General features: G+C 37.3%; 1 protein-coding gene across 5 annotated transcripts in view; it reads right to left on the reverse strand.

Annotated features, from left to right (window-relative positions):
- The window catches only part of LOC129281983 (rho GTPase-activating protein 24-like), a 36,244-nt gene extending 24,811 nt beyond the window's left edge, over positions 1-11,433 (reverse strand). Inside the window, exons 1-4 of one of the 5 annotated variants that reach the window (XM_064113106.1) lie at positions 10,664-11,376; positions 8,771-8,892; positions 1,881-2,012; positions 429-570 (exon numbers count right to left, since the gene is read on the reverse strand). In XM_064113106.1, coding sequence (XP_063969176.1) covers positions 429-570; positions 1,881-2,012; positions 8,771-8,791 — 295 coding nt within the window. In that variant the 5' untranslated portion in view covers positions 8,792-8,892; positions 10,664-11,376. Of the gene's footprint in view, positions 1-413; positions 571-1,880; positions 2,013-8,770; positions 8,893-10,663 lie in introns of those variants that run through there. The other 4 variants (XM_064113109.1, XM_064113108.1, XM_064113107.1 and 1 more) reach the window with 4 other exon arrangements.
- Between the last annotated feature and the right edge of the window lie 911 nt (positions 11,434-12,344).

The following is a 12,344-nucleotide window of genomic DNA, read 5'->3' on the forward strand; positions in this document are numbered from 1 at the left end:
AGATCTGAAATTTTAGAAACTTATTGACATGCGCATATGGATGATTGGTATGTACTATTTATGAATAAAAAACAAACGAAAATATAGTAAATCAGTTTCCGTCATGCTTCAGGAGCTAAAGGAGCATTTCATGAAGCATCTTGTCAGTGATTGTCTATGTCCAACTTGCTCTCAGCCAATCAGATGCAAGTATTTCAGAAGCTTATAACAGCTGCCAGTGAAAACCCCTGACATGGCGCTGCATGAAAAGCTCCACAAATAATATTTTCCAAGAGCATTCCATTCAAAAGATGCAAAAGATGCAGGCATGCCTCCCTGAAGATGCACAAGGTGCAGGACATCCACAAGGTCCACATGGTCTGCAAGATCCACCAAGGCCTGGAAACCTGGATAAAGATTGAAACGATACACACCTCCTTTGGGCCTACCTGGTAGGATTTCAAAGAGGTACTTCCCCGGTTCTTCGGCCGTGTACGGGTGCTTCTTGAGGACATTGCCACGTAGCGGGATGTAGCCAAGGGCTCGGGTGTCTTCTTCCTTGGTGTAGTAGTACATGAATTCACCGGAAACCTAAGGAACATGAGATAACGGGAAAAGCCTCAGTCAAGTACAACAGGACAAGTTTATTTTTACAGTAAGTTTAGATGGTGTCATCATGAATTACCCAACTTATTCAGCTCCGGGGACACGACATTTGCTCAGGAAGGCATAGGGTTAGAGTAATAGGATTGTACTAGAGTTTTGGGTTCAGAACAATGTAAATACAAACTAGGATTAGGGTTTATTTAGTTTGGGAGGTTAAATTTTATGTTTGGCTTCATGAGCAGATTTTCCATCAGATCAATTGTCGCTGGAGCAAATGTCATGGAACCTCAGATCATGATACGCTTCACAGGGACCTGGCCACGGAGGATTATTCTATTGTTAATAGGGGTGCTGAGCATTGCCACAGCACCCCAGTGACAATAGATAATCCTCCATGACCAGGTCCATGATAATAATAATAATAGCCAATTTTTATAAAGTGCTTTTCCCAGAATGGCCCAAAGCGCGTTACAGCATATTATTACCCCGGTCATTGGATTCATTTCAATCCCGCACGAAAAGTGCACAATTTCCACTCCCTGGGGAGCATTCCTTGCATTCATCGCAGCCTCATTATGACGCTGGCAAAATCGAACATACAATATCTTTCGCATCCTACCGGGTACCCATTTAGCACCTGGGTCGAGAGTGGCAAAGTGTGGATTAACGCCTTGCCAAAGGACGCTAGACCGCGGTGAGATTCGAACACACGACCCTCTGCTTACAAGGCTAGAGTCAGAACCACTACACCACGGCTCTTCCATGATGCTTCGAGTCTACAAAACTTGTCCCAAGATGCATGAACATGACCACACTGATGTCGTAATGGCATAGAACATGGCCTTGGGTATACAGTGTAACACATCAAACTTTGAGAAAAAACATTAAAACATACTAGCCATGTCATAGTGTGTGATAAAGCTGCCTGGGCTTTGTAACACAAAGGTCTAAATACCAATGACCAATCAAGATTATTGTTGCACGGGCACTCTGTTTAAAATACTGACCGGGAACCAATCAGTGCGGTTCTTTCATACTTGCAATTTACTGCAAACCTTTGTGTTAAGGAGCCCAGATGTCATTGCAACAAAGAAGCTAATCATAAACAGTATTCTGAATGAGAAATTCACAACCCTAAACATCCCCACGACTCCATACAAATCAAAAGGTTTCTGGAATTCATTCATTCGTGTTTAATAATGATATCTTTTCCTCCACATTGGTCTGGTGTTTGTGAAATCTACCCACAGGTGCAACTTGTGAAGAAGCGATTTTTCGGGTCATCCCGGCTTTACCTTGAAGTACCGTCGTTGCCAGGAGCGGAACGCCCCGCCTTGCTTCTTGAGCCATCCTCGGTGGATGACATCTTCATCCTGGATGTTGATGATGCGATCCGTCATCCTCCGGTTCGAAACATGGACGTCATTCTAGAATGCACAAGAAAACAAAAAGGATGAAGTTATCACTGTTATCATTACTTCATAGAGTATCATAGCGATGACATCACAAGATTCTTTTTTTTTTCTTTTGCATTTCAGCGTGTTTTATACATCTCGGCCGGACATACACATGTAATAAAAACCACCACATCCCAAATTCGGTGGGAGCTGGTCCATGGGGTCCAAGATGACGCCGTATGAATACCTACCTAGCTCAACTGAGATCAGTATAAATTTGCTTTTATTACAAACAGTTTAATATGAATTTAAATTTTCAGAAAGACACCAAAGAGATGCAAAAAAATGTCCCGAAGTCATGATATTTTAGTATATACTGAGACCATTCATGTATCTCAGGGAATTGCTCTACTCCCTACATCCATGTTTATAGTACGTTATTGAAAAGAAGCTTCATGAAAAAAATAACAGAGCCAAGAGAAACACTTGCCAAGACAAACAGAAGCTGACTCTACTTTAATCAATGCCAAATGTAACATGGCAGAGTGTACATGATAAGGGGCTGACACAGAAAACAGTAAAAAACATACAGACAGGAACTACATGTACATACATGTGTACTCATGGAGGAGCATAAACATGTACATAAAACATACATAAATATTGACATAATCACAAAATACAGGTATCAGTACGAAAAGCAAATAGTGCTTTAATCTTTACACCATTATGATCAGGAAAATACCAGGTAATTTGCCAGTTGATGTAAAAGGCAAAGTACTGGCAAACAGATTTGTACTAGTACTTTTCAAAATTAGCAGTCCAAAAGGCATTTCCCCAATTTCAAAGGAATATTTGCATTATGAAACATGAAAGCAAGTACACTGTATCATATTCATGGATTTTTTTTATGGGAGACAAGTAGAATTGAGAATCTTTCTTGCAGGCCAAAGAACTTAATCTGTTCCGTAAGGAGTCAAAAAAATATCTGTGTATTTCACCTTTTTTTTAACCTAGGGAAAATTTCATGAAACCAATGGTGATTTCTTTTCTCTGACTATTTGCAATATGCTACTGAAATCCTCTCATCTGATTGGTCCAGAGCAAAGTAGTCAGTGAAAAACACTGACATGATGTTTCATGAAACACTGCCCTGTACAAAATCTTGCAATGTCCAAATATATTTACCTGATCAGGCCGGTGTGAACATATTATAGAATATATACTCAGTGTTAGCTTGGGATGAGCACAAGAATCAGGAAAGGATGAATTAGTAGGCCTACTCTCTCACAAGCGAGCCATCGAAAACCAATTGCAATACTTAACACGCACACACGAAACCTTTGTGAAACAAGACCTTTAGTTAGCAATTTGTATGCAGCTTAATTCCCAAGTACAGTGTAAAAAAGAAAACTAACAAAGTTGATCTTTCAAATTTTGCACAGCAGCCTATGGGAGAGGCTAGTCTTGTACAAGTACCTTCCCCCAAAAGAAGAGCTAAAAATGTCCCAAAATTTCATGGCTAGACTTTTTTATATCCTAATATGACAGACACGATCTGAAATAAGATCACACTATCATCACCATTACTAAATATGATTGCTGCTGAAAAAATATCCTTCTTTTATTTTCATGGTGGCTGCTTAATAAACATATCTCAATGATCCCTAATAAAGAAAGGGGATAGTTTGTTTATACATGAACGACAATTGCCTTACCAATTTCAAATCATTACACCTAGCTCTTGTAATATCCAAATTCTATGATTGTAGAAGAAATTTGAATATATTTAGATCAAGAGCATGGCGCTCCAGAATTAGAACGATTTTTATCGAAATTCATACTGTACACTGGTACTTAAAAAAAAAAAACTTCAAGTTCATTATGACTTTGGAAGAACAGTTGAGAAACAGTCAGCTGCCAAAATAACTCTGCCGTAAGCTGTGATATCAGCCCAATTTATTCCAAGGTTGCCAAGATCGACTGCGGTCCACGCCCAGTGTTAGTCAGAAGATGACAAACTGTATTTTCATCACAACAGCCCCCAACAACTTTCATGTTCAGTTGAAGATGACCGGTCTAGACAGTGAGGTAAATATTCAGTGTTCCTATCGAGAAAGATTCTATCCTTCAATTTATTCAAACAAAGTGATACCTCCTTGGTTTTTATTAATAATAATAATAATAATAATAAAGGTATATTTACCCAGGGTAGCCACTTCAGTTCCGAAAACTGTTCTCCCAGCGGGCCCTGCTATTATTACCCGGCTAAGCTAGGCTACCTGTTGGTTGTACACAGCTTTTTGAGGAATTACTTCCTGCCGGTACCCATTTACCTCACCTGGGTCGAGTGCAGCACACTGTGGATGAATTCCTTGCTGAAGGAAATTACGCCATGGCTGGGATTTGAACCCACGACCCTCTGTTTCAAAGTCCGTAGACTAATCCACTGGGCCACGACGCTCCACATTAATGAAGATATGACACCGCTCTCATTACAAACCTAACAACTAGTTTACTGAAAACCGATTCCAGAAACCAGTTTGGAAGATCGCGTTGCTAGCGTTCCCATTTGATCACCCGAAAGTGGTTTTCAAAACCGCTTCACTGAAAGCGATCTTGATGCTTTGGGTACACTCTCAGTTTCCCGCGAAATTTGAAACCGCAGCGTAGACATTCTCCACACGCCCCGGTGCGAAGTTCGCTTCCCGAAGAACGGTTGTGTCCTCACTTATTATGCTAAAACCAGTTTAACAAGGCAAAGCGATCTTGAAAACTACATCGCGAGGTAGTTTTATGAACCGGTTTGGAAGATCGCTTCCAAGACCGCTTCAACCGTTCTCATACACGTTCAACTAGTTTCCACTAACTAGTTTTAGGAAGGTAGTGAGAACGGTGTCAAAGTGACTGGCCATGCTAATATCTATCAAGCTTAAGCTTAGCTAGACCAAGCACTTTAACTATAAATGCCTGTTGCAGTAACAATCTCAAATGAGTTCAAACAGAATCCAATGAAATGACCACTTGTCATCTTTAACATGTTTAATTGTTCAAAACACAGCCTATAAAAAGGGGCTCACAATCATAAACAATGTTCCCAATTAAAACAATAATATATTGCACCCATAAATGACACAAAAAATAGCAACCCAACAGGCATGGCAAGTGAGAAAATTATAAAGGCTATTAAGTGCATGGGGATTGCCATGGGATGGTGCTGAAAAAGCGAACTTTTTATTTTCCAAAAGATGTTGACAGCATTCAAATATGGCTCATCATCACTCCCACTAACAATTGTAATTACAATGAATTTCAATGAACTTTTTCTGTACAAACAAATTTGCCAGAATGTTTGCCATGCATAATAGATGTTGACGTTGCTGGCCGGCCATAGATGCGATTGAACGGATCAATCGCAATGCTTTGTGAGACGGGCCCCTTGTCTGTAAAGCTGATTTAATCGAGTCATACATTTATGAAGTCTGTATAATAACAATGAACTGCATTATATCATTTCGATGACTCCATTTTGACATTATGCAACAACAGAATGCAATACTACAACACTTCCTGCATTTGTACCAGTACTGGCAATGGACTGATAACAATGGGCCATCACTTCTTAATGTTTGTATAGCTTGAAGCAAATAAATCATAACCGAGAAAAATGTGATTCCATATCAACAAAGATCTTATCTGAAGAGTAATGACACTTCAAGCAAAACAGATTTGGAAAATGACAAAGCTGGAGCAGTACAGGGGATCATATCATGGAAGGATTTGTCGGACAAAGTCCCATTTCATCCGATGTTTACCATAGTTACATTGCTTCACAGCCAATCAAAATCAAGGAAAGTTGTCAGATCTACTTGTCGGACGAAAATGTTGATGAAACACCACCCACAACTCCATCTCCGGGGGGGGGGGGGCAGTTTTAAAAAAGTTAAAGGGCAAGCCTTATCTTGTCATGAATATGTCGTAAGCAAAATGCTGAAAAATTAGAGTTTCCTTACATTATATGGAAGGATTATTTCTGTGAAAATAGCAGGTATCCATCCATAAAGGTGTCAATTCATAGCCAGTGTGCCCTAAATTGTCTATGATGTGCATGTAACCATGAAGGACTTCATTTCAATAAATAAATGATTTTGCACCAAACACAAAAACATGCTAAATTACAAGAACTTGATGAAGCCTCAAGTTTATGATTTCTTTTATCCGCTAACACCTGCCTCACTGCCTGGGACAAAGTTAAGTTCTAATAATTTTTGTACTTGCAAGAAGACGAGCAATACCTATGGCGGATAATGCACATACTCTTCTTGCACCACTGCAAAAGTATACTCTTAATTCGTTTTTATTCAGAAAACTCTGCAAAATTTCTTGCTAATTTGAAAAGTACCTGCTAATTTGAGGGCATTTTATTTCTACACGTAGGACATTACTTTACTTCATTACACCCCCAAAAACAAAAACAAAAAAAGGCGGTACTTTGTGATTAGGGTTGGGTTCTAAAATTGGGTGGGTGTGAATGCGGTTTAGGAGAGATAATAACATCATTTGTGGACGGGAAGGCAAGAACCACAGACGTCCAATTCCATTTTTCCTCCGACAAGAATAACCATGGCAACCATACTCCTGACAGGAAATGAACAAGTCAAGGAGCCGACAGCCGAGCCAAGACCAGACCCGGGACCAGACGTTACACATACAGCGCATCCATGTACTACTTTCACACTCCCTACTGCAAAGGAATGTGCAGTCAAAACAAGCCACGATACATTAGTTCTGTTTTTGTCATGTTTTAATGATTTTTATTCTTCTTTTATGATTCACTGCGGTGGTCAAAGCTTCATAATAATAATAATACAAGTGATAATGGTAATAATAATACTAATACTACTACTATATGCCTACTTCTACTACCACTACCACTACTACTACTACTACTACTACTACTACTACTACTACTACTACTACTACTACTACTACTACTACTACTACTACTACTACTACTACTACTACTACTACTACTAACAATAATGACAACAATAATAATAATGATAATAATAATGAAGCAAAAAAAGTGTCAAGAAGGTATGAAGACTGCAAAAGGAATGCAATAAAAGTGATCTTGATTAGTAGGTGATTACAGATTCCTATAATTCATGTTTCAAAGATGAATATCATATACGGGGAAACCAATCTTGGAGTCTTTTTAGACAGGTGGCCCTTCTATATCTAAGTCTATTGCCAACTGGTCCATTCATCACACGGTCTACCTTCATAATAGTCTAATGTCATTCTGTCCAACATTTCGTCTAACAACCATTTAGTCCAATTACCATTTCGTCCAATAACCAGATCGTCCAATGACCATTTTGTCCAATACCGGTAATCACTTTGTCTACTCACCAGATTGTCTATTGACCATTTTTCATCTCATAACCAGTTGGTCTGATACCCATTTTCTTTTCATTCTTTTCACCCAAGTAGTTCAATTAGACCAAATGTCATGGACTAAATGGCTATTGGACCAACTGGTAATTAGACAAAATGGCGAGTGGACGAAATGGAAATTAGACCGTGTATAGTGGATAAACTGATGGTAGACCAGATGATAGCGAGCTGGTAATTGGACGAATTGGCATTAGACCAATTGAATATAGGCCTAAACACTTCTATGCAGGTGGTGGCTATATATACGTACGTATGTAGATTTTAATGTATACGGTTATTACAAATAGCGAATAGACATAAAAGTGTGATGGTACATACAATATATCGCATGAGGTTAACAAGGCATAGCCTCCTTAATTGAATAGAGTGTCTCTTTCTTTCACAGAATGTACCATATTGCACAAATAAGAATATTCGCTGTTTGTGTTGTACAATGCCTCAGAAGTCAGAAGTTAGCGAAAATATGAACAACTAAGGAGAAAAAATATTGAAGCGAAAAGCAAAATCCCACATGCGCGGATAATATCTAGGCAGTATCTATGGCAGCATTGCGCAATTAGCCAGCAGGCCACACGCGTATAAAATTGTATTGTGACATCACCTCCAAAAGCCATACAACAGTGCATTTTGTACATGATTTCATATCATATTTATACATAAATATTTTTCTTTCAATGGAAAGCTGGAGAATATGCCAGGAAGTCCTTTCGATCTCATGCTTTGATAGGTGTTTTCTCTCTACCAGTATCAGACTACCACTACATGCACAGTACAATAATATAATAACCAGGAAAATAGATACACTATATCTCCATGGTACAATGAACTCATAGCTCAGATCACACAATTTAGCAGCCAGTTACATAGCACTATAATTTGAAATGTTAAATTCGCATGAAAAAGATTAGTTTTCATATTCTTCTTTAACATCCAATGAAGACACATTCAAGAGAACATCAATTTTCATTTTGCGAGAGTTTTTACAGAAATGGTACTGAGCATTAATCAACTGATGAAAAAAATATAGGCCTACTTCTACAAATGTTAGTGCCAATACACAAACACTGGGGAAGAATATACATGTAGGAGGCAATGATTCCACAATATAGGCCTACTTCTACAAATGTTAGTGCCAATACACAAACACTGGGGAAGAATATACCTGAGGCAATGATTCCACAATATAAGCCTACTTCTACAAATTTTATTGCCAATAATACACAAACACTGAGGAAGATTATTTATAGGAGGCAATGATTCCACAATATAGGCCTACATGTACATATAGAAGCAGCACGCAAATTACAAAATAAAACACCAAGTTTTACCTCTGTATCGACATAAAACATATTGTGTAATGTCCGATCACATCCGGCGTGAAGACGATACGATCCTCAAGACTCGAATCTAAACCCTCCAGAACTCCAGATAAATTCCTGTTTTGAAAAGTCTGTGTTCGAAGCAGAGTGGATAAGCTATCACACATACAATGAATATTGTAGAGTAGATTATGTGAAACTTGATTTGAGGCGAAAAAAGCAGAGCACAGAACAAATAACTTTTGGTAGGACTAAATATAGGCCCTACACACTGCAATAGGTGAAATATCCTCACTAACGTAGCCTACATGTACATGTACATATTCACGCTATAAAGAAACAAGATGATGAAGATCACACACATACATGTACCGTACACTCGATAGGATTTATACTGTGGCGTCAAGTTTTGGCAAGTTTTGGGAGTAGGAAACGAAATTAACTTCTCGAGATGTTTGATTGTAAAATATGTAGCCAAGCAAGCACAGGCCATATTACTAGCGGCCCATCAAAAACACATGACGATTCCTCCGCAGGATAACATGTTTGGCTCAGGAAGCAAGACATGCATGTTCTAATTAACCAGGGTAATTAAAGACAGACTTTCTATTCCATATAAGCACAATCATTCAAGCATGACACAAGCTCATCAAAAATGTGATCTATTTTTACATAAATACAGTCTTGCTCACTCTCATCCACCGACTATATCAAAGACATGATTATACTTTTGTTTCAATTTTTAATTAATGTCAAAAAGGAGGAGTCAAGTTGGTTAATCCAAAAGCAGAAAATGAGGCATATTTCATAAGCACAATCATTCAAGCATGACACAAGCTTATCAAAAATAGGATCTATTTTTACATAAATACAGTCTTGCTCACTCTCATCCACCGACTATATTAAAGACATGATCATATTTTTGTTTCAATTTTTAATGTAAAAAAGGAGGAGTCAAAAAAAAATTAAAGGCAGAAAAGGAGACATATTTGATATCAATATCAAAGGGTTTGGTGGAAATCCACATTTAGGCTTTTACCAGAGTTATGAATTTTCACATTTTTATTTCTGTTATGGCAGAGTGAGCTGCACCCCCATTTGATCCACATGCACACAGGGTGTGTATCAAACTCAGAAGTTCCATATAAATAACGATAATTTGATTTTTTAATAGCAGCATGAATCATATCAAACCTCCAATTTTATGTTCAAAGTAAAAAAAATGATCTCAAAGAATTCTCTGAAAATTGCTGTTCAAATCCTGACCAAGATTTGAATTGCTTTGTTGTTATTGTTGTGAATATTCGAGAACAACTTATTGCACATATATGGCAGTTGGTTACAATGTTGGATATACATGTATCTTTCTTCCGTTGAATATGGGATTTAGTGTACAGGTAATACTAATAATATCAAGATTTAAAAGACCTGATGATTTCTAATTCCTTTTTAAGATCAAGAACAAATATTGCACATATTTACCACTTTGGAACCACTTTCCTGAATGGTTTTATTATGTCATGTAATAATACAATGGAAAATGAAGACATGATGATTTCTTATTATTTTCGAGATATCAAGAACAGATATTGCCCTAATCACTTCTAACATTACATCTGAATGTCATATTGAACCAATATGAACCACTCTCCTGAATAGTTTTATGATATCATCATAATAAAATAACAATAAGACATGTTGATTTATGATTATTTGTGTAAATTTGAGAACAAATTTTGCACTAACACAGTAACACTGCTCTTTCAACATAACATCTGATTTTCATAGCCGATATGGAACACATCTTTCCTGAAATTTTATTTGTATAATGTCATAACAGTATAAACAACAATAATAAATAATTTTACACAACAAAACAGTGTGCAAGACGAGGATATTTACCAGGTGCTGTAAAATCGACTATCCCACTTCAAGAAAATAACAAAGTCACCAATCACAAGAGTGGCTAATTACTGCAGTATCATCAGCCTGAGACCAACAGCACAAGAAATGAATATAGTCCCAATCTATGCATACCCAAGGGTGTATCAGAGCTGAGCGTCCACATAATGTCACGAGCATTCAACAGGTGCGACAGGGAATGCCATAAAGCAAGAACAATTAAGCTTTAGTAGAGAGGAAGATATTTCCTATCAGGATACACTCTATAGAAAAAAGACGCATAGACACAAGGAAACCACACACCGGCAAAAGTTTCAGTCGGGTCCTTTGTCAAAGGCAAAACTAGGCCCTATATACAGTATGCAAAACTATATAAAAATCATGGTTGATAATTAAAGCGTGCCGGGTATTAACAGATTGCTCCACGCCGGATTGAAGATAGGTTAGATAACAATTAGTTTACAAACACAACAGGTACGCAGAGATCCACAAACGATCCGAAGTAAATAGCTATGTTTTTTAGCTCATGACTCATTGACTTGAGGAGCTTTACCAGTTTTTGTCATAAACCATACAGACTCTGCCCGTTTCTGATACTATTCACCGACGCTTAACAATAATAAAAGCATGTCATGTAAATTCAGTGTGCACACAAACTTCGACAAAAAATGTGTATCAGGAACTATAATCTTTGAGGTACCATACCGTGATACAAATGCCCAGATATTGACCAACGAAAACATTACATAGGTCAGGCCAATCGCCTACACTACATTGTGAACTTTGAAAGACAATTCATTCAAGCGAAGCGAAGAATGGGTAGGCTAACGCAGACTGGGAGAGGAAGAAAAGGGGGGAAATCCCCAACCCTTTACACCTCGATATTCAGAGCTTTACCTCATTATTCCAGCAGCAATACAATAAAGCTCATGATCATTTTTGCATTTTCACTTCCTAGTATAACTCCATCAGAGGTTTCTTTCTTGCAGCCTTAAAGGAAAAGTTCACCCGATGAATAATTAATAAGAACAGAAAAATTTAAGAAAAATATGGGTAAAGGTTTGATGCAAATCTATTGATCAGAGAATATTGAGTTACAAATCCTTATTTTTTTTTAATTGTGTTTAATAATATGTAAGCAGCGGCCCCATATAAATTCTAAATGTTTAATCCCAGAACATGATGAATAAAAACATCTTTCTTATTAAAGGAGATCATTTGAAATGATATGTCTGATGATTTTTCCAGTGCTGCACAAATAAATAATTGAAAATTCTTTTTTTAATAAAAATTGAATAAATGACATACAGAGGGAGCTAGACGTCACAAAATCAATGATTTTCATTATACCTTCATCAATGATTTTCTGGGTTTTTTTTCTTGTTGCTTATAATAGCCAACTTTTGGTTAGAGTGAACTTCACCTTTAATAACAGTGACAGACATAGGATATCATAAATCTGTACTATTAAAGACAACGCTGCAATACTTCAAATATCAGTTGTGTCAAAATATGATTTGAGTAAACTCATAAAAACTATTCAGTATGAGGTTTATAAACTGCAAAATCTTCTTCAATGTTAGCAGGTAAGCCAAATGTAGAGTATAAAATAAATAAAATGAAAAAGAGAACAACAATTGAATACATAACATGAATACATAATAATGAATTAATATATAAA

The sequence above is a fragment of the Lytechinus pictus genome, chromosome 18 (assembly GCF_037042905.1).
Source record: "Lytechinus pictus isolate F3 Inbred chromosome 18, Lp3.0, whole genome shotgun sequence".
NCBI classification, from domain to species: Eukaryota; Metazoa; Echinodermata; class Echinoidea; order Temnopleuroida; family Toxopneustidae; genus Lytechinus; species Lytechinus pictus.